General features: G+C 35.4%; 2 protein-coding genes and 1 long non-coding RNA gene across 5 annotated transcripts; 1 reads left to right on the top strand and 2 right to left on the bottom strand.

The window, feature by feature from the left end:
• Window positions 1-4,749: 4,749 nt before the first annotated feature.
• Window positions 4,750-18,343, top strand: LOC119078297. The gene is made up of 3 exons (XR_005087978.1): window positions 4,750-4,761; window positions 17,571-17,574; window positions 18,212-18,343. It is a non-coding gene; the product is annotated as an uncharacterized LOC119078297 (long non-coding RNA).
• On the bottom strand, window positions 11,816-13,406 carry LOC119076923 (low choriolytic enzyme-like). 2 transcript variants are annotated; one of them, XM_037183952.1, is made up of 4 exons: window positions 13,225-13,406; window positions 12,631-13,170; window positions 12,228-12,475; window positions 11,816-12,163 (listed from the first exon to the last, which is right to left on the bottom strand). In XM_037183952.1, exons 1-4 carry the CDS (start codon window positions 13,334-13,336, stop codon window positions 11,870-11,872), a joined length of 1,194 nt encoding a protein of 397 aa, XP_037039847.1. In that variant the 5' UTR covers window positions 13,337-13,406; the 3' UTR covers window positions 11,816-11,869. The 2 variants fall into 2 exon arrangements, with proteins under 2 accessions (XP_037039847.1, XP_037039837.1); XM_037183942.1 differs by having other exon boundaries at window positions 12,631-13,406.
• Window positions 18,344-19,413: 1,070 nt separating the features above from the next.
• Window positions 19,414-21,740, bottom strand: LOC119076528. 2 transcript variants are annotated; one of them, XM_037183318.1, is made up of 4 exons: window positions 21,631-21,740; window positions 21,450-21,554; window positions 21,208-21,272; window positions 19,414-21,146 (listed from the first exon to the last, which is right to left on the bottom strand). In XM_037183318.1, exon 4 carries the CDS (start codon window positions 21,121-21,123, stop codon window positions 19,576-19,578), a length of 1,548 nt encoding a protein of 515 aa, XP_037039213.1. In that variant the 5' UTR covers window positions 21,124-21,146; window positions 21,208-21,272; window positions 21,450-21,554; window positions 21,631-21,740; the 3' UTR covers window positions 19,414-19,575. The 2 variants fall into 2 exon arrangements, with proteins under 2 accessions (XP_037039213.1, XP_037039220.1); XM_037183325.1 differs by having other exon boundaries at window positions 21,450-21,740.
• Window positions 21,741-23,187: the final 1,447 nt, after the last annotated feature.

The raw sequence follows: 23,187 nt of genomic DNA, 5'->3' as shown, positions 1-23,187 counted from the left end.
CGAAATTGAACATCCAATATTTTGTTGAAATTGTTTTTGGAATTATTTGCAAGAGTTTTGTCAGCATCATCCGTTTTTTTTAAACCGGAGGACAAAGGAATAACAAGCGAATATTTAAAATCACTCGAGTGACACTAAAACACATATTTAAACCACGTTCGTTCATGATTTCGTATGAAGTACCAAATGCCACATACTCGAGTTTAATAATGAAGGGAAGTTATAATAATCCTGGGAACATTGTAAGTAACATGATTTTACTAAGGTGTTCTGTTATCGATAGCAATGACTAGCTTATAATAGCGAAATATATGGTTAAAGAAATGAAGTACAAGATTTCGCATCGATTCCTTGAAAAATAAGTCATAACGTCGATAAGAACGACAGAATTAAGAAATCTTTTTAATATTTCTCCATTCATGCAGAATATTATTCATGTTTACTGTCGCATTCCATAGATTACACTCGGTAATAGACAGATATATCCTATATCTATGTGAGGACATTTGTCATGGGAAAATAATCAATCAATTCTAGGAATATACAGTCAAGTTCGATCCGAGAATTATTTACCTTGAAAATAGACATGTAATGTTTATACACACCTAAAGGTTGTAACACGCTCTACACATAACTGACAAAATATCGCACAAAGAACCGTTGGTATTTTCATCCCCCATAAATTCAGCACGACAACACTCTATATATAATGTAATATTGGAAAAGTAATCAACTACACTAATTTGGTCGTCATATAAGTCCTTCTTTTAATAGATATATTTGTTTGGTGTTTGTACTGCTGTCTCTTGACATTTTTTTTAATAAAGCTGACACGTGCAAAAGATTCAATTATATGATATTAACACGTTTTATATTGGTTTTGTAAGCAACGCATAAAACACTTTGAGCCGTGTACAAGTTTAATAAATAAATATTTGTCTAAATCGGGATTTTATATTTTATGTATATGCACAGCTAAGGTTTTCTACGGTGTTTTAAGTTTCAAGTGTGATATTCAAAAAGCGATTAGATTACATCAAGTGTGAACGCAAAAACGTTTGAATTGTGTTGACACAAGGAAATGGGAAAACGAAATTAATATGGCTAGGATAGGATGTAATACACTGTGTACTGCGTCTAACTCAAATAAATGAGCTAAATTCTTAAAATTTACGGTCACAATCTCTCCTGTTGATCTAGAAATGAGTCTTCGATAATTCGATATTTTTTATATTGCGCTTTAGCAACGGACCATTATGAGTGATTGCAACACACTTCAATCAAAAAGTTTTTGTGTGACAGCTGTCAAATAGAGTACTATTTTGTATGAAAATCTAATCCACATTTTTTTACAGTGTAGGTTTTGTTTGATCCACTGTCCAGTTTCAGTACTCCATTTAGAGCATCACTCACACTCATGCTTCAAGTGCGTTCATACGATACGTTGTCTTTAGACGATTGAAATAGAATATGTAATTTAAAAAAATAAATATTGTACAGTTGCAATACTAACTCAGAATCTTCGTCTTGCAAGGGTGATCTTCTAACCAATTAATCTGCCGTTTCAAATAAAGTTGAGTTACATTGTCAATGTGTATAGTGATGTCTTTTCTGTGTATAACATAGATTCGCTTAGTGAGGAATGAGAACATTTAATCTGCTACTTCAATTAGTTTTAGTGTTTTGCTGTATGAGACCACATTAACCAGTCTCATCGATGACTTATGTTATCACTATCGGGAGTCATGATAAGTGGATACATGAAGTGAATCTAAGAAAATATGTTCATGGGTCTGCTTACTAGAACAAAATTGAGACAACAGAACGTACACATATTCCTTACATAAGTAGTAATTATCTAGATTCCACTTCAATTTACTACACAAGTAGTTAGTCAGCAGAAAAAATGTTATCTTTCACCAGCACCATAAGATGGAAGCAGGAATGGTGAGTAATTCAATATTTCAACCAATTTTATTATTGAAGTGAGCTGTTTTTTTCCGGAATTTTTTGCCTTAACAACAAACTATACCCGTTACATAATCCAACAAATTGAAAATATTGATGCCCACAATCCATTTCCATTTGAATTTTCATCTGAATATATTCATATAATGTGTTGTGGAGTACACAATCAAGAACAATTTATTCGAATTTCGATTGAATGATGGGGGTTTTATTCGCATATTATATACATAATACTGTTCGATTCGTAATATCCTTTGTTTGTACATTCATAGATATGTAGAGTATAATATTTGCGAAATAATTCAAAGTTGCTGGGATTTGTATACAAAATTAAGTGCACCATACAAAAGCGCTATATCATGCATAGTGTATATTTACTCGTTCAACGACTTCAAAATGAAATTATGACCAATTGAATTCAAGATTCGTATTGAATTTAAACAGAATTGAGAGCACCAACTGAATAACAATCAAATGAATATTTGTATACTATTTGGTGTATTTTTGCTGGGTGGACGGGTGTTCAATAGGATAATTATTTTATTGTGCTAAATATCTACTTTAAAATAGTTTAAGTGGAACATGTGACAAGTGATATGGAAGCTTTTAACATAAAAAGGGAATTAGTAAGACGTATTGGTATAAGTGAAATTATTTTGCACTTAAATGGAAGTATACTTACCGTTTATCATTACCGAATCTGTTATTGTCATAAAATACACATTTTCTCAACTCATTGACAAAAGTAAAACTTTCCTTGCTATTATTGAGAAAAACGTTGTATGTACACAACTTGTATGACTCATGTTTTTTAAGGACACAATATGTATTGTCACGCTCGTCCTGCGGCCTCGATTGACAATCTACACGTCTAATTTAGTTATGCAACTCAGCATCAAAATTCAGTGAACGAATTCGATACTTACGCCGCCTGTGTTCAATGTCATATAAACGTATTGTCACGCACTAGTGTATTAAAGCATTGCAAGGGTTTTTATTTCACTCAGCATCATAATCATATATTCACGTCTAAGCTAGATGTAGTAGCAACTCTTGTAATAATTACTGCTGTAAGAACACTGTTGGATGGTGGAAGAAATATAAGAAGTTCCACATAAATACCATTGACACGCTATAATACATTAACATACGTAAATGTCGTAACGTTGGTAATGCATGTGGAACGAATAGCGTCGATTGGATTGTAATAGTTACTTGACCTCTTATAATTCCGAGACTGTAACAAGTCTTTTAGTAAATGGCATGATGTCTTGTCAACCTTGGCTTCGCCTCGACATCTAGTGCAATAAAATAACTTCATACGATTCTTGTTTCATGAATATATTCAACAGTTATAACTACGGCCACAATTTCACACCTAGCGCCTAAAAAGCACTATGCGCTCGGTGTCATAAATAACCATTTCTCAACTCAGTGAGGAAACATAAAACTTTTGATACCATTATTGACAAAAACATTGTATGCTTCCGGCATAGCACTGCTACTATCAGCAGAGCTGCGTTCTCGGTCATAGATGCTTTTTAGACACGCAATGTCAATGTGTATTGTCAGATGTGCGTACTCAACGCATGACGTATGTTTTTTAAGCCTGTTTCCGTCGAAGCAAAATGTTTTCTTAACAAAATCTTTCTTAGAAAGCAATTATTAAGTGCAATTCTTTCCATTATAACCTCCATGAACATTATAGGTCCATTTCCGTTATAAATCTAGTGTTTACACTCTTGATCAGGTCCGGACTGGCCATATGGGGCGACCTTACAAATCACAGGTGCACCTTTCGGAAATTTCATGCAATTCGCTAAAGTGACGCCTGTCTGGAGCAGTTAACTTAATTTTCAGCGTCCTTTCCTACATTTCACAAGAGCGTCTTTCGGTATCCAGTTCGGGCCTGACAAGGCTTGTGTCCGTGATAATACATTGAACTCATCAGTGCCAAAATTTAAAATATAATTTGCAACTTTTTCGACAAAAGTTTCCAGGCAACTTGCACTTCCAGAATCATTTTCCTTTTTTATCATTGTTTAAAGCATGCAATTGAAATCCAGATCTAAGGCTTCATAATTTTAGATTATCAGATGTGTAAACGAATAAGACTGAGAATAAGCTGATACTACGACCATTCGGGGAAGACAATACTTTGAAGATCCCATTGTTTCAGTTAAATCTACATTCATCCAACTGTTCCATAACGGTATCATTTCCATTTTTATTTTATTGTAATATTGTCAACAAACAATTTGTCTCCATTATCCACATAATCTTTCTTCATACGAAGTCAAAACTCAAAATCGCTGAGGCAAAAACTTCTTAAGCTCGCACACACTGCGATATAAATAAAGGGGGTGCTTAATATAAATTCATTCGACGAAATAAAAAGCCATGGCATATAAATTTTATCGAAAACTGTTATGAGTATTTTGTCCTTTTGTATTGCTTAATCCTTCAATGAAAACCAGAAAATCTACACCCTACATTAAACAGCGGGTATTATACAGCAATATTTTACGCTTGGTTTATACCTCTCCATGGGAGCGTTGCATTCATACGGTATTTATATGGTAAACAAGCGAACGATTTGAATCAATGAGTGAGTAGTTAGAAGACGAGAGATGAACATTGAACAATAGGGCCTGATTTCATCAACCTACCGTAAAATTCAAAGTGCCAAGTGTACAAATTTAATAGTTATCCCTTATTGTGAGCATCAAAATGATCAAGGTTTATACGGAATATATAGCAATTACGAGGGCGGATAATAATATTTATTATTTTGTGTGTGTGTTTACATATTTGCTTCAATATTAAAAATATTTTTATATTGATATCGAGGTTGGGATATGTATTACAAATTATTATTGTATTTCAATATGTTACGGAGATATGATAGGGAAACTGTCGGAGGAAGTTGAGGATTTACTTAGTGTGTTTCGATTACAGATTAAAATTTCTGGTAAACCATATGGCTTAAGTGAGCTTTACTGTATATATTCACTTGCCTTATGCACTGTCACCGAATTTACACTTATTAATAGTAATAAATTCGTGACAAGATTAATAGATAGACATTTTGCGGTTCTGTTGCTTTTTATTGCATTATTTTTACGAAAATTATGTACTAGTTGAGCATCTGTGACGGTTTAGCGGTATGCTAAGCCAATTTTTTTGAAAACCTTTTTCAGACACCAAGCAATGATCGCATAAGCAGTTTGATTTTTTTTAAGTCACTTTATTGATTTTAACATGTTTTACTATCAAAGACTATGTTAGCTTGAGCTAACATTATTTAATTCTGTCTTCGTTGTCGATAACAAATGATATAGTTTTCTGTACAAGATTGTTTTTCCTAAGTACAAGTCTGCTGTTATCATTATATGGGCACAATCTTTATGCTTGGGATAAAGTTGCAAAATATAAGGAATTATCACAATTTTTGTTTTGTGTAGGATCTGATATTTCTAGACCTACAGATCCTGTCACCTCTATTGTATTGTACCAAATTTGTGAATTTTTTATCAATCGAAATTTTTGTCGCACTTGTGTAACAAAGACCGAGAAACATTCAATAATGTCACATTTGTGCGTCTAGAAATTATGTAGAATCTGTTGAAAACGAAAATGTGATAAATACTTATTTAACCTGTCACAAACAGCAAGCATATTAATAGTTTTACAGTTTTACTGTTCAAACTATTACTTTATTTCATCGAATATTTTCAGAAATCGATTTCAGAAATCTTATACTTCATTTGTTTTAAACATGCTTTTGCTATTCCTTTTATTACAAACGACGAGTATAAATGTTTTTTTTTTCAAAATTTACATATTTATAAATAGAAAACTCTTCCAATGATTTATTGGGGAAATACAAGCGGCGTTGTGTCTCTGTATTTCCATCGACATTCTCTGATTTAGAAAGAATTTTGATCTTTTGTCCCCAGTCAAATCTTGTAATTTATGGCCGATTTTATGAGGTACATGTCGCTGGCACCGCCACCATTTAGGGCTGTGTCGAGTTATGGCTCATTTTAAAGGGCTCGTTTAGGGCTGACGAATAAAACCGGTCCCGAGTTTAGGGCTGTCGATTTACGTGAGTTATACCGTTTTGAAGTTTTCAAGCATGTCACTTAAGTGTTTTGTCATAAACTGAATAGGTTTTTGACTTTCACTCAATCTATGATTTGAGGCTAGTTTAGGACTGACGATTGAAACCGGTCCCGAGTTTAGGGCTGCTCAAATACCATAGTTATTCAATTTTTTCTCGAAAAAACAAGTCATATTGGCAGTTTTGGATGTTATTCATAGTGTTCCTAGTTGAAAGTATATATTAACGTTTGGGGCTAGTTTAGGGCTGACAGTTGAAGCCAATCCTGAGTTTAGGGCTGCTATCCCGCCAATGATATTCAGCTTTCTCTAAACACAAACATGTCATATTAGCTCTTTCAACAATATTCAAAAAGCGTCTGACTAAAATTATAGTCTATCGTTTAGGGCTCATTTAGGGCTGATGATTGAAACCGGTCCAGTGTTTGGAGCCGCTCAGTGACCAAAGTTATCCGATGATTAAGAAAAAAAGCATGTCATAATGGGCGTTTTGTTGATATACAATGTGTTTCTTAATTAAATCATAGCTTCACGTTTAGGGCTCATTTAGGGCTGACAATTGAATCCGACCTCAAGTCTAGGGAACTTGAACTAGCAAAGTTATTCGAGTTATCACCCATCAACTGTTCCATTGGAAGTTTTCAAGATATCTGATGATCAGATTTCAAGTCTATGACGTGAATCCATCGTTGTCTCTGAGGTATTTTTCAACATTATTTCAAGAGCAACTACGGTATTAATTTTATTTGAACAGTTTCTCCTCTATCCTCACAGTCCCTCTATCCTTTATCTCTACGGCTAGATTAGAACACAATACTACCAAGTCGTAACTTATTAGATATGGAATAACTTCATCCGCTAAGCGACACAAATTCGTTCTGTAGTTCCAGAAATACTAGAACAATCATAACTTAGTTTATGTCAAAGTTTTAAGAGTCATATCGCCACGACTTCGGGCTTCGAAATACAGAACGAATTTGTGTCGCTTAGCGGATGAAGTTATTCCATATCTAATAAGTTACGACTTGGTAGTATTGTGTACTAATCTAGCCGTAGAGATAAAGGATAGAGGGACTGTGAGGATAGAGGAGAAACTGTTCAAATAAAATAAATACCGTAGTTGCTCTTGAAATAATGTTGAAAAATACCTCAGAGACAACGATGGATTCACGTCATAGACTTGAAATCTGATCATCAGATATCTTGAAAACTTCCACCTTTGTAGATGTTTTTGCTAAATATGAGTCTGCGAAAGTGTCGACACAAGTTGCATCCCAAACGAGAGGTTTTCCTTTCAACCATGGGGTCATCGTGACCCCATCCGGTCTTTTTCCGTCATTTCTTGATAAACCCCTGGGTTCTAAGTTTGCAGGAATATGCATTGATGATAATGATCGGTAGATGATGTCATTAATTCCAATATGTCGTTGATATTTTGCAATACATTTTGAGCAGCTCAATCCATGTAAACCATTAGGCAACACCAAAGAACCGCATATGCATGTGTGTGTTGAACAAATATTGCAGCCTAAACGTGAGTCGATGCAGATTCGGATTGTATTGTTGTCCATGACTGTTCCAATGTTTGATGATGGTATTGAATGTAGCCAAGCATTTGAAGTTCTCTTTCAATATCCGATGGACGTTAATTAAATCCCAATTCTTTTGCATGTGCTTGATTGCAGGTACTTGAAGATCATTTACACTTTTCCATTTATCCAAAGCTTCATCTAAATGAACAATAAAACATGCTTTTTGCTATTATCCAACCTTATTATCGTTTATTAATGCTGTCGTGATCGATAACAGACAATCGTCTGTAACAGGCCTGAAAGATATTGTGTCTCCCTCGTTGTCGGGATAAAAATTTTTTGATTTTCTGTTGCTTTCAAAATTTAATACATTTCGATTTCCTGCCACTTCATCGCGGTTTTATCTACACTAGACTGCCTTCCACTCTATTGTTTTTTCTTAAATTTCCCATCCATTTATCACGGTATATCAAGCGATCTTACCTTCACATATATGTGCACATTTTCCAAACTTTCTTTTTACAAAGGAAATAGGCTAAGTGGTAGATCTCACGCCTTGATGATGTGTTGATTTTTTTTACATGTAAAATCATCAGAAGTGGTGTGTTCCCGCGTATTTAATAAAATGACGATCTGCGAGACCTCACGAAGTTTAAAGCCTTGGGTTTATCTAATACTAAAATGAGTTCAATTCTATCGTTTATTTTCACAGACGTTTACTCAATTCGGCGCCTTTTAGCTTTTCTATGAGACTATCACCACACAAAATACTTTAGAGATTTACGCTTTACATAGTCCAAGCTGTCGATTTATTTCCTGCCGCTTCATTGCGGTTTTATCTACAGTTCCTTTTTGCAGACGTTTATAACATTCCATAGCGCGTTTGGGCCAAGCTTCAATGCAGTTCAAGCATGAGTGGTACTTTAAATAGGGTACTAACACGTGACAGTGTCACACTGTAAAAATCCATGTCGTACGATATAGTACTCTATTTGTCAGCTGTCCCTATAGAACATATTCAAGGCCGCTTGAAATGCCATCTAAGTAAAGAAATGCCATCCAAGTAAAGAAATGCCATCCACGTGAAAGTACCATATCTTGAAGAAGTGTGTAATATATATTAATATATATTACTTGCGAAGCCCTGCTAAAATGAAAATTATTATAATTTTTGAGTAAAATATCTTACGTAATTGCGTGTAATTTATTGTTTTGGTTGGATTGCGTGATCACTTCAATCGCTTTCGGCTAGTTCCGCAAAGATCACACTTGCCAAAACAGCCAACCTACAAACAAGGACGTAATAAACTATTACAATGCACTTCAAGCAAAAGTGCTTCGATTGACAGCTGTCAAATAGAGTAGTTTTTATATGAAAATATTTTTTAGATTTTTTTACAGTGCAAAAATTTGTTTGATACACTATCCCGTTTCAGTACTCTATTTTACCACTCATGCTTGAAGTGCGTTGACTATTATTAAATTAAATCAAAGGAAGTTTCAGATTTATTTTTAATATATCGCAATACATTCAACCGATCTGAGAAGTGATAATAAACAAATTTCGATTATTTTCGCAATAAGATTAAGTTGAATTCTTTGTGCTCAAGCTTTTTAGAGTTTGAATGGTGTGACGTACAACTATACAGTGCTTTGAAAATTAAAGCCATACAACACCGTCATATCTCCGTAAATACACTCACATACTTTATTAAAATAAGTAAATTTCCTCTGAAATGCAATTAAAATTTAAACCGCACATCCTGCTGTGTCAAACAAAACAAAAAAAAAAAACTCGAAAACAATTAAATTAAAGACTGTAGACAAATACATTTTCAATAATGTAATTCAATTTCGCGAGGATATGCTCTTCATGTCTCATAAAATGAATGTTGTGTGAGTTTAAATTGAATCGTGTATTTTATAGAAATCACTATAGGGGATTTGGTTGTCATGGCAATTACTTTGAATGGTAAAAGAGTTGCCAATAAGATGCCTGAATTTGATAATTTGAGCTGGAAAGATAGGAAAACTGTTGCTGACATCTCTTTCTAACTCATCTGATGAGCTGGGAAATTCGAAATTGTTATATACGTACAGTGTAGGAAAGCGGGAATGCTTATGTATCAATGGTTCGGGGGGGTTGATGTTATAATATGCGTTACTTTGTAATAGGATTGTCTAAACACAAAAGTTCACTTCTTAGTCATACCACATCAAAATATATATAAGAAGTGAAAGAGTATTTATGTAAGCAAACTTAAAAAATCCATCAAATAAATGTTTTTGATGGTTTTTGCTTTGTTTTTTTATATTTATTTTATCATCCATACTACAAGTGAAGAAACTTTTAGAAAAAGACATGTAAAGGATTTTCTTTTTGACGCTATATCATTCATAGCATGTCGTACGGTGGGTATAAGAGGTCACGTAGATTTATTTTTATTTAACTGGCATATTCTATACGCTAAAAAGGATTCCATTTTTGAGATAGAAACTCTATTTTGTGGGGTGTGTTGAAATTTATTTGAACCGTCGGAAGAATTTGTTTCACAAATTTGACGACTGAAAATAGTTGAATATCAGAATCACTGTTTATTTATAACTTGAGAGCCAATAATATTTCTGTTTGTACTTCTGCAGAAGGCCCAATGCGGTTGCAAATCAACAAGGGGACGTGATAAGTATTTGGCTTCAAGTAATCTACAATAGATTACCTGGAGCCAAAGTTACCAGCTACAGCAGGTGAGATTTTCAACTCTTTTTCCTCAGTGGAGTACAACCTCGAAGTAGTCGATGAATTCATCTACCATGGAGCGCTGATTCGTTCGGATGGCGATAATACACCTGAAATCCAAAGGCGAATCATGGCGGCAAGTAGATAATATTACGGTCTAATCAAACATTTACGCTCAAAGTTGATATCGAAGAAAACGAAGTGCCATATTACCGCATTGAAAATCATGATGATAAAATTTGAATTAATATGCCATAAATTTTGTTCAGCAGATTAGGGTAAGCTTTGACCACTGCCATATCATCTTCATCCATTTCCTTCTTTTTTTCCATTAGTTGCTTTCGCTGTTTAATCAGTCTACTTAAATAGTCCACTCTCGATACCAATAACCACACAAAAATGTGAATCTGCGAATAGCGTCGGCCTACAAACGGTAGACCAACAGAAGCCACTGGTTAGTATAGCCAACTTCCGATGGCTTAATTCGTAGTATGACTGACATACTTGTACAATGTAAAATCGCTGACAACAGCGGCTACTAATTCGGGCGGTGTTACGTCATACCGTAGATTGAATGGTGTCTTAACGACTTCCTACTAAAAATTGGTAGATTTCAGTAACAGCTGCACGAGGACTAAATGACAACAGGTCTCAGTGGTTTGGATGAATTCAATTTATTTCTTTGCAACTTAATTATAATTTAGATGAACCTATGAACCTGTCACAGACGACAAGCATTTGACCAGTATTATTATCGGGTCTATTACTTCCATCGATCAAAGTATTTTCTATTTTTCTAACATGCATTTTTCTCATGTAAAAGACCCAGAGCTTCTCATTATTTTTGTCGTCGGTATCGATACCAGATGAATATGTGCACAGCGATCCAATTGAACCAAGGCAAAATTCGACATCATCCCTGATTGCCACGGTCAAAATTCTATGAGTTTGTACTTCGCCGATAAAAGCACCGTTAGTTATCGCAATTTGGTTGTATTGGTCGAATGTACAAGGTGCTGATGAACGCAGGATCCTTATCACTCAATGTTTGCTCCATAACATCCAATCCAACATTTAAAGTAAATTTTCCTTTGAAAAGTTTTGATTTTTGTTGGAAGGGGGTTTCAACAACGGATAACGCAACGGTAATCCAACCATTTCTTTCATTTATTGACAAGTCCGATTGACCGATTGAATCTGTATAATAAACCTTAAACAACAGTTGGTGTTCAAATAAATTATGTCCGATGGCAGATTGAAGAGGATGGAGAAACTTCCGTCAATTTAGTTGCTTAAAAACTAAAAGGATCCGCTTCCATATTTCCATCCATAATTCATTGTGATTGTTGGTCGATCACACATTCGTTAATTTCTCTCTTTGATTTTATTTTCTTTTCACTAAATACATTCTGCAACTTGCTTTCAAAGATTTTATTTTGGGCATTCGGGATTTTTGAAAGGATTTTCCAAGGGATATTCATTAGAAAGACCAACGATTTTCGAACGAAGTCTAATATTGGACAGGGACAGGGCAACTATACATTCGAACGATTCGTTGCACATCACCATCACTTAAAGTGTATTGTTTGCCAATATCATCTTGAAATTTCGTATTTTTAGTTTGGATGGTCACTTCGCCATTTTTCGTGAAACCTTTTTTACCATAGTGCATACATGACAACACATCGTATGGTGTATTGTAAGATTCCCATTCGTTATCTAATTTTTCGAACCACCGCTTGTCCTTCTGCTTAATATTCTCCCATTTAATAGAGAGCTCACTGTCTCGATCGTAGCGTTGGTGCTGATAAATTGTTACAAGTCAATACAACTGAACAACTGAATTAGAAATTTGATCGCAATGTTACCATATGATTAAATCCAAGGGCATGCATGAGTTCGTGAACACATGTCCTTCGAGCTAACATGCAGTGATTTGTTAACTTCAGATGCTGTTTTCCACCAACTCTGCCTATCTTTGAGGTACACTTTTTATTTCCGGAATCATGCACGAATATGAAATCTTTGTGACTTTTCGAAGCATTAACAAAACGAACGCAAGTCTTTCCTTCGATGTCTTTCAGAGCAGCCTGGAAATTCTCCAGAGCTTCCGTTGCTGAAATATAAAAAGTAAAATGATTCAACGAATAGCACCTAGATAATGGTCAGGCGACAATTTTTATTTTAATTTTGCTGGACTGGCGTAAAATTTAGAGCGTAAATACAAAACTCTATTCAAGAGTATTATGTTCTGTGAAAGTTTTTACTTACTGAAGTCTTTTTCGCGAATCAGAATTGGAACTATTGCTTGGTAAGGCTGTTCGCTTGTCACAGGCCATTTATTTGACATTGCGCAGGGAACCAATTGTTTTACAGGACTCCTCACTTCGACGTCGTCTTCATAGTCTTGGTTGTCCTCTTCGGATTCTTCGTCTTCGTCGTTCCCGTCGTCCTCATCATTCTCGTCGACATCATCGTATGGCACAGTATTGTTTTCAGTATACTCTATTAACTGTTGCTCAGTCAGTTCGACGTCATTTTTGTTGTTCTCAACGTCAACTGACGCAGTTAACTCTTCCTCATTCAGTTCGACGTCATTCTTGTTGTTATCAACGTCAACTGACGCAGTTAACTCTTCCTCATTCAGTTCGACGTCATTCTTGTTGTTATCAACGTCAACTGACGCAGCTAACTCTTCGTCATTCAGTTTGACGTCATTCTTGTTGTTAGCAACGTCAACTGACGCAGTTAACTCTGTCTCATTCAGTTCGACGATATTCTTGATGTTCTCAGCGTCACTTGGCGCAGTTACCTCTTCCTCATGCAGTTCGACGTCATTCTTGTTGTTCTCAACGGGCGCAGTTAACTCTTCCTCATTCAGTTCGACGTCATTCTTGTCATTCTCAACTGGCGCAGAAAAAACACATATCACTAGCATCAGTGAGCAGAACAGAAACAGTTTTTTAGGTTGAACCATATTGTTGGTAAATATATGTATGGATTGTCTCTATAGTTTTGGCGACTGTAAAGGAAAGAGAAAATATATTTTTGAGTTGCCCAGACCTTTGTTTTGGCTTTTTCGCAATTCCGGCAATTCCATAATCGTCACCTTTCCATGCATCCATTAAATGTCATTTTGAAGGTATTTATTTCACTGTATTCCCGGACACAGAGAAATACAAACTATTTTTTTTGCATGCAGTGATATAAGAACTTTTTTCGCATGCTACAGACCCTATTACCTTCAACGAAGGCTGAATTTTTATAAATAAAAATCTTTCATTGACGAGAATTCGAACCCCCGACACCTAACCTTTTTGGACCCAAAGCAGCGACTATAGCCATTCGCCTATAGAATCACACGATTAAACTGAGCGTGTTGAAGCATATATTCTTATTAAATTCAGGATTTTTAGGTTTTGCGAAAAACGCACCTTTTTAATTTACATCTAAATCTAAATTTAGATGTAAATTAAAAAGGTGCGTTTTTCTCAAAACCTAAAAATCCTGAATCTTGAATTTAATAGTTAATTATTCACATTTATTACAGCATTTACTTATTGATTTCATTCAATACAACGCGGCCGAAATTGCCCGAAATTGCGAAAAACGTTGTATCTACCACGGCAGCTATGCTGGTGTCTTTTCGCACACGACGTCTTGTCGACCTCGGCTTCGCCTCAAGATCTAATGCAAAAAATACCTTCATACCTACCTTGGTATATAAATAGCTATTGTTTAATAATACAATGAGAAGCAAAGTGATTTCATGTCTATAGTTCATAATACACATTTAAGGCAAGGCTGTATACTTTTATCTAATAAAATGGCGGTCTGCGTGACCTCCTCCTCAAAGTATACAGCCTTGATTTAAGGCAGATTCCATATTGACATTTTAGTGCAGAGTATTTTTTCACGACAAAATAAAGATATTGGAAATGATTTAAAAACTGTTTCTAAATGATAAATAAAGATGAATCTTCATATTAACATTAAAAAATATAAATATTATGAAAAATCTGCAAATCAAGCTTCGTTCCAAACATTTCTAACGTGAGAAAAGTTTTATGCAGTCATTGCCGGCAAACTTACTTTAAAAATAAGAAGAAGGGCTAAACTTCATTTTAATCAAGTTATTTTACATTAAAAACAAAGGATTGATGACACCAAATACCGGTAGCAACCAAAAATCCGATACAAATATCTGTAAAATACTGGTAACAAACAAAAATGTGCTACGAATGTATTTTTGTAAGTTCTCACTCAGCGTGGAAATTGCCTTAAATATTATGTAGACCGAAATTAAAAATTTTAATTTTCTTTGGTTAGACGAAATATATGTGGTTATTACAATATGTGCCAGAAGTTTGCACAGAGAAAAAAATGAGCTGATTTTTTAAAGAAATGTTCTATCGGTAGCAATGTTCTCAAAAATTACGTGGATTATCCGTAAGAAACCTACGTAATAGTTATTTACGTAACAAGAATCGTATGAAGGTATATTATCGCACTAGATGTCAGAATGCCAATCCGAGGCGAAGCCGAGGTTGACAAGACATCGTGTGTGATAATATACCAGCATACGATTCGTGTTGCATACAACGTTTTATGCAATGAAGAAAATCGAATAAATACCGAAGATAATCTTAGTGTGACTTCAGTAGCATGTGGCTTTTATCGCACTAGTGCGATAAAACCCCTTGCAAATCCTTTATCGCACTAGTGCGTTCATACGACATTGCACTCAGGCGGCGTAAGTTACAAATATCATCACTGAATTGCATATAGTAGTTCATTTAGTCCATCAAAAACATTTATTTCACATCCTACTGGTCATCTTGTGCGACCTAAGAAATACAAAGGCTGTAAACTTTGGGGAGGTCACGCAGATCGCCTACAAAGTTTACAGCCTTAAGAAATACGACATCATTGGAATATCGATATGAAATGCCACAACAGATATCGTTTGCTGGTTACCTTGTTTTTTCACAAAATCACAAAATATTGAGATGACCAGCAAAGGGGAGGTTTGCTTTGGCATTAATTACGTATAGATATTACGAGGATCTCGTGTTTTGTAGGTCGCATAAAATACGAGACGACCAGAATATATCAAGAAACTTCTATAGTGAAACGTCGCGACGCGTCCACGTACTAACAAACCATGTCATTTTACGAACTCAACTCAAGTATCTTCGTGACTCTCTGAGAATATTACGGATATCCTACGTAATTTTTTGAGAATGTTGGTATCGAAATTTAAAATAAATGTTACCGATAGAATATCTTCCAGGTTTATTACTAATCAATCACAAATCACAACAACTGCCAAAAAAAAAATGTTGGTGGAGTTAACTCTTCACAGATATATGATCAATGAACTTCTTACTGACCTTCCGTTTATTAACTGACAAAGTTGACAGCAGGTTAGCTGCCTTTATAGGTAAATTTTATATTCAAAACAACTGTCGATTGATTCATCTATTTGTCGTCGTCATCGACAGAAAATTGGTAATTTTATTCGACTTATTCATTTTTTATTCAAATGGTTTTAAGAACTACATCAGCAATGACAATGACAATTTTTGTAAACAAAAATATTTATTAAGCGTTGAGCCAAGTGCTGATGAGTATTGCACGCAAATTGATCGGTTTCGAATTGGATGACCGGGCGACTTCAAACGAAGTGTTCGGTCCAAAATGATACAAAAACAAAATCCTTCAAGAGTGGCGATGGTTTGTGTTGAAGCCAAAAAACATGCGCCAATGTGTATTGCATTGCAAGCAATTCGGTTGATTTCGAGTGTGAGTTTTCAAAAAAGTGACGTCGCTGAGGGATAAGGAATTCAGCGCCCCTTGTTCGCAAACTGCCGACGCCATAGTTTGGCGTGTAGAGCCGATGATGCTGAAAACTTAAAATGACTATATAAAATCCAATTCTTGACCGATTTCATTAACCTGAACTGATTTAAATTCTCAGGTCCTTGTTTGACCCTACAACAATATAAAAATAAGTCTAAATTTGTAGATGGCGCTGTTAATCAGTTATGCAAAAACTGATGTAATTCAGGCATGCATGCAGAGCTCTTGTGATTCTGTCAATTTTCATCTGATTGTAAAATTATTGAGTGAAATCGTGGACAAAATTGTTTGAAATTCTTGATATATTACTTTGAATATTTTTAACGTTGCGAATTGGAAACGGACTATTAGAATATCTACCAGTAAGTGTTACATAGAAAGCGAATTCTCTACAGTTTATTGGTGGAATCCCCTTTTGATTTCTATTACTGTAGGATTGAGCAACGAATTTTGAATTTTGAAAAGTGAACCGAAAAATACATTTAAATGCTTCCTTGTATGAAAATGACGCTGCGTTAGAAGGACTTGCGTGAGAAAGATTTTGAATTTCGACCGCACTTATAGCGTGAATTAAGGCAAGTACACACTTTGTGGAAAATCCATGCAAAATGCACGAAAAATGATGTTCGGAATAAAAGTTTTTTTTTTATTTGCCCCCAGAACACTTTTTTGAGAAACATAAAGTGAATTCGCAATCTTCGCCGGTTACCACACTATAATTAGTCATTCATTATTCTGAAGGTACAAAACTTTATTTTACCTGGAAAAGATACTAATTCCATTTTAATATTTCGTCTTTTACTTGCTACCGTGTTATGGTCTAAGAATATATTTTCTTTTGGCCATAAACACCTACATTGATCATGTACGAATAATAGTTGTATCGAAATTCATTATTAATTATTATTTTGTAATGCTCGAGAAATTTATTATAATAAAAAAAAATGCGAAAATAATTTCAACCGAGAAAATATATTTTTGGCAACTGCGCAATTATCAATTAAAATTGGATCTCGGCTCTTTTTGATCTGAAATCTATCGATTGATAATGAAACTAGCATAGAGTTAGACTCTCTTTTATTTATTAACTCAGAGTTAATGTCGTCTGCTTCAACGCTATGCATGTATGCACGATCACTTACATCGCAATCGTTTCGTCCTTTAACAGGACGTTTGGAATCACTGAAAATATCCCCATCTGAAATGCCTATAAATAAGGAGTAATTGTAAATCGATATTTGTAGTAAAAATTGGTATCGCTCAATTTTTCCAATTTGCACTGTGTGCTGTTGCATTGTTACGATTGTTACACGAATTTGTGTTTCTTATGATTTGTTAGTTACGCTCAGTCTAGTTGAATGTCTGTTGCACGGAAAATTCGTGGATTTCGATAAAGGCTGTGGAACGTATAATATAGCTGTAGTTTTCATAATATAGCTGCAAGACTTATAAAAATGTTGCTCATAAAAATCAAAATCGTCACAGAAAATAATTGAATCGGCGATTCTTCACGCAGTATCAATTCACTTTCTTTCAGAACCTACAACAATTCTCCAAGTGACAACTCACCAAACTAAAAATGCTAAATATAAAAACTACACACTTGAATTAGGCTGTGTGCCGCATAATATAGCTGCAGAATTTATATTGTAGTAGCAACGCTTCGAAATAAGAACGTGTTAAAGCACAAGCAAAGTTAGCACAACAGCAGCATAGGTGACGGTCGGATTCTCGGGTTAAGCATCAATCGGCGCGGTTAGTACTTGGATGGGTGAAAGTTTAGGGAAATTTTTTTTTATTTCTCGTGATGGATTTGAAATGCGGCTCACAGCTATAATATAAGTTACACAGCTATTTTAACTACAGTCTTCGCAATATGCATTCCACAGCTATATGCCAAAAAATGGGGGTGCTAAGTCCACTTATAGATCTCACATGTATATTGGGATTTTCCGTGTGTGACAGACTTTTTTCGTTGATTAATTTAAAGATTTTTGATGTTTGTGACCACCAATGTTTAAGTTTGTAGTTAGCTGACCGGTGATTAGTTTGCTAAGTTGTTATTCTTATGTGAAATTATGTATTTTAGTTTAGCATTGGAGTCACATATGACGAAGCACGCGTCTGAATTTATTACATAAACATTCGTGGTATGTGTGTTGCTATACGATGCATTATGACTAGGTCCTCATGAAATTAATGTTTTCAGCCACTGATGATGGCATCTATTTGATGTCGAAATTAATTTGGCAAAAATAAATTGATTTTGGAAAAATTGAGCGATACCGATTTTCACTACAAATATAAATAAGGAGCTAAATTCTGATATAAACAAAACTTTAAACAAAACTTTAAACAGAACTTTTGCTCTTCCTCACCCACTCATGGTTCAGGTTGAGTGAATTTAACGAAAAAACAGAGCTGTTTCGACCTCAGGCCTCAGTGGCGGTCTGATGCTAGCGTGATCTATCCATAATCAGTTGTTTCCACTAATACCTTCCTAAGCCAGCAGTAAAACTTTCAAATGAACTTGTGTTCGAAAGTTTACAATGAAAACATTTTACCATCGTTCGATGGAAATTTTGGACATAAACAGAAAATTATTGGGACCATTTGTCTCTTTTATTTATTAACTCAGAGTTAATGTCGTCTGCTTCAACGCTATGCGTTTTGTACCATTGGTCCATTGGTCGATTACAATAAAAGAGAGTGTAACTCTATGGAAAGTAGTAAAGCACAAATGATTGTTTCAGAAACATAAACTAAAAAATTTCAAAAAGAAATGGAATTTTACCGAATTACCGCAGCTCGCTTGTTTATAATGCTTGCACCGGCAGTTTTAACAAATTTTACGTCGTAAGAATTGCTGATGTTTGGAACATTGATTCGAATCGGTAGGTATTGAACACATAACTGTGTGTTCGTGCAAGTTCATCATGAGAGCAGCAGTTATGTTCGCATCATGTTTTACCGTTAGGATACAAAATCAATACTCACGTTTACGTAATACAATGGCGATGAATGTTCCTTCAGTCAATTTCAGTATGTAGACTATGAAATGGATGTTTCTTTTGCATACAATAAGATGCTATTCTTTCGATAACATTGATTTAGAATCTTATTTTAATTCATCAAACATTGAAATGAGGTAAAGAAAAATGAAATAAAAACGCGAAATGTAAATTCCAACCATTTTTATTCCTAGTCACTGCTAGTGACTGTTAACTCGCTTTTAATGCCCATGTTTCATGAAAACATTTTGTATTGGATCAAAATTAAATCTAAACACATTTGCATAGAACGATTCATACAAAATTGATAACCGACGAACTAAATTTTCGGAAAGATTCAATATTAGTCGTCATAATCACTATCACTGTCGCTGTCGCTGTCATAATATCGCGATACCGGCGGATTCAGCGATACCTTTGATTCCAAAACTTCGAACAAGTGGTTGCTGGTCCGATCAAGCTCTTCAATTGAAAGCCATTCTTCGTTTCCTTCGTCCAGCACCACATTTTGCGTGAATGAATTCTCCCCACTTCCGAAAACTATTATTCGAAGTCCGATACGTTCGATTCTATTCTGAATGGCCGTTATCATTGACTGGTATGTTTCAACGTCGAGTGGTGTGATGAGTCCATCAATTTTTAGTTGGTGCAAATGATGTGCTTCACGTACAATTCCCAACAGCGCTGCTTGGGTGACGTTCGCCTCTGTCTTCACATGCAGCTCTTCAAGACCTTCCAGTCCTTTCACAATGATCAAAAGTTGTTCCTCATTCAATCCAAACATGTCATTCAGCTTAAGAACTTTTATCGAAGACATTTTGACAATGCTCTCAGCCGATTGATCATCGAAATTATTGCCACCCAATTCCAAGTGCTCGAGGGCAATCCCGTTCTTGACAAAGCCTTCCATTAGCTGCTTTGTGGGTATGTTGTGAAAGAGTTTAAGTGTTTTCAACTTCTTCAGTGAGAACAATGAGACCATATGATATGCAGTATTCGACTGTGAATTTTTTCGGAGCGGTTTTTTGAACTCGAATTCTACCAAGTTTTTCAGCCGTTGAACTGCAGTAAACACAAAGGTTGAGACCGCGACATTCTTCGTAACTGACAACTTTTCCAGTGAGGGATTCAATTCGATGAGTTGGACCACTGCAGGATTCTCCAAGTTTGTGTCCGAGATTTGCAACTCTTTCAAACCACCGAAATTTGCAACCGGAATTTTAATCGGACCTGGTTTGAGCCCGAATTCGTAATAAGCCTCTCTCGAGCAATATTCCATAGGCCATCGACGTACAATGAAGTGGATAAGCTTCAATGTCTTTAATTGCTTCATTTTGCACCATTCACGGCTAACAGAGCAGTTATCGAGTGTCAGCGAATCAAGTTGTGTGAAAAAACTCTGCAGAAGTCCGCACATTCCGAAGTCTTTGATCGTCAATTCCTGCAAATTGCAGAATTGTTGAATCATCGGCAAAATAAGACCAATATCAGTGCGAGGAGATGGTAGAATGAACGAACCGCTGGAAAGCTTCAAAATTTTCATTTTGTGGCCAAAAACACTGAGGAATGTTCGAGCTACATCCAAACTGACTGGGCTGCCATTTTCCGTTGCGAATTCGAAATTCTCATTGAACTGAAGATTGTATTTGAAGTTCATGTAATAATTGACCAAGGAATATAGACGTTTGTTGACTCGAACGACGTCGACCAGATTTGGATCCAAGAACTCGAATATTTTTAACAAACAATGGTCATTCAGATCCATCAATTCGTGAATGTTCGATGTTGGTCGCTTTCGTTTTGGTTCTGGCGATGCAACAACAGCATTTGTACGTGATAGGCTGCGGAGATTGTAACGCATTTGTTTTGTTGGTGGCTTGCTTCCTGACATATCGGCGTGACTTTCTATGCGATCTAAATGAATTGTAAGTCATGGGAATTCAGTTGTTTACTGAAGTTTCTTTATGAGATTTACCACAAAAATAATTTGCACGAGCAAAGGAGATGTGGATCGACAGTCGATAATGTCTGGAAGAGCAACTGAAATTGAAGATTACAGAAAAACATGAATAGTTCCGTGAGAACGCTTGAGATTTGAAGAACAATGTAGATCAATTCAGACATATTTTAATTGATTGTGAAATTATTGAAAGAAATTAATTTTTGAGTGACTTTCCGACAGACCCATTGGCAATTGGCAATTTGCCATTAAATTACCTTCAAAGGTTGGTTTGATGTTTTCGTACACTTTTGATTCCTCTCACTATTGGATTAAGCGACGAATCTCTTGTTACTTTCCGATCACATTTGGCGAGAAGAGAGCTATTGATGACAAGGAATTTTTTTCAATTTTCAGACACACAATTACAAAAAAGTTAGAGCAAAATATTCGAATTACTTTCGATCAAGCTAGAGCTGCTTACAGTTCCGAAAAACTACTCAAATTGCGTTTTCACTTCAACGATATTTCAAAATTAGTGCGACTGATTGCAGGCATTCTAGATTTATCTGACAGTTCCGCTCAATAAATAAAACAAAATATCGATGAACGAGAATCTAACGTTCGTTGTGTGTGTTCACCTATGATGAAAGAGAAGAAGATATTTTGACAAGTACCCCAAGGCAAGTTAAAATAAACTGGTCTTCTGTCCTCGCGCTCTCAACATACCACGTTGAAAGAGAAGCAAATACTTTGACAAGTACCCCAAGGCAAGTTATAATAGCTAGTCTTCGGTTTTCTCGCTCTAATCGAGACACTGTCCAGTTTCAGTACTTTAATTAGAGGACCCCTCATGCTTGAAGTGCGTTGATTTGCTACAAAACAAGTTTTTGCTTAAAGGCGGATACACATTACCATCTAGTGTCCACGGAAAATCCCAATATGCGTGTGATATCTATAAGTGGACTTAGCACCCCCATTTTTTGGCATATAGCTGTGTAATGCATATTGCGAAGACTGTAGTTAAAATAGCTGTGTAACTTATATTATAGCTGTGAGACGCATTTCGAATCTGTCTCGAGAAATAAAATTTTTTCCTAAACTTTCATGAATTTTGCGGTCACCCATCCAAGTACTAACCGCGCCCATTGATGCTTAACCTGACAATCCGACCGTCACCTTTGCTGCTGTTGTGCTAATTTTGCTTGTGCTTTAATACGTTCTTATTTCGAAGCGTTGCTACCGCAATATAAATTCTGCAGCTATATTATACGGCACACAGCCGAATTCAAGTCTGTAGTTTTCATATTTAGCACTTTTACTTTGGTGAGTTGTCATTGCATTGTTTCAGGTTCTGAAAGAAAGTGAATTGAGACTGCCTGCGTGACGAATCGCCTATTCAATTGTTTTCTGTGAAATGCCTAGTTTGACATTTGGGAGCAGATACTTGGCTTAATTCGTTTCTAATGTATTGAAATTTCTGATACTTTCATTCGTCTGTGTTTCCACGGATTTTGACTATTGAAGAGGTATTTCTATAACCTGACAATCAAGCTTTATTAAAATCAGCCAAGCTATTTTACGATTTTTCTTTATCTGTTAACATTGAGTCCGACCAAGCGTCAGTACGAATCACAACTTGAATGCATGGTCCCATACATTTTCTTATATGCAGCACACAGCTATATTTTTCATACGTCAAATATGCGTTACACAGCTATGATATAGAGTACACAACCACAATATGCAAATCCTAGCTATAAAATGTGTTCTCGGTGCATAATGTAGCTCTGTAATCTATAATATAGTTGTGTAACTCACATTGCAGGTAAATAACCAACATTAATAGGATATGCGTTCAGTAGCTATATTTTTATAAGTCTTGCAGCCACATTATAAGTTACACAGCCTTTAACGAAATCCACGAATTTTCCGTGTCAGTTGAGAATGCGATATTTCGCAATATTTAACGAAAGAGCGAAAATCGTATTCTCATTTCATGCGAAATATGCAGAA

Source organism: Bradysia coprophila, chromosome III (assembly GCF_014529535.1).
Source record: "Bradysia coprophila strain Holo2 chromosome III, BU_Bcop_v1, whole genome shotgun sequence".
Taxonomy (NCBI): Eukaryota; Metazoa; Arthropoda; class Insecta; order Diptera; family Sciaridae; genus Bradysia; species Bradysia coprophila.
Note: the sequence above shows the minus strand (reverse complement) of the source record. Positions and strands in the feature narration are given on the sequence as shown.

Bases quoted from the DNA above. Each gene is read 5' to 3' on its own strand.
- LOC119076528 (XM_037183325.1), bottom strand. From the start codon at position 21,123: ATGTCAGGAAGCAAGCCACCAACAAAACAAATGCGTTACAATCTCCGC.
- LOC119076923 (XM_037183942.1), bottom strand. From the start codon at position 13,336: ATGGTTCAACCTAAAAAACTGTTTCTGTTCTGCTCACTGATGCTAGTG. The intron at 12,476-12,630 runs GTAAGTAAAAAC...TTTATATTTCAG, and splicing joins GATTCGCGAAAAAGACTTCA to CAACGGAAGCTCTGGAGAAT. The intron at 12,164-12,227 runs GTAACATTGCGA...ACAATTTATCAG, and splicing joins CCCTTGGATTTAATCATATG to CACCAACGCTACGATCGAGA.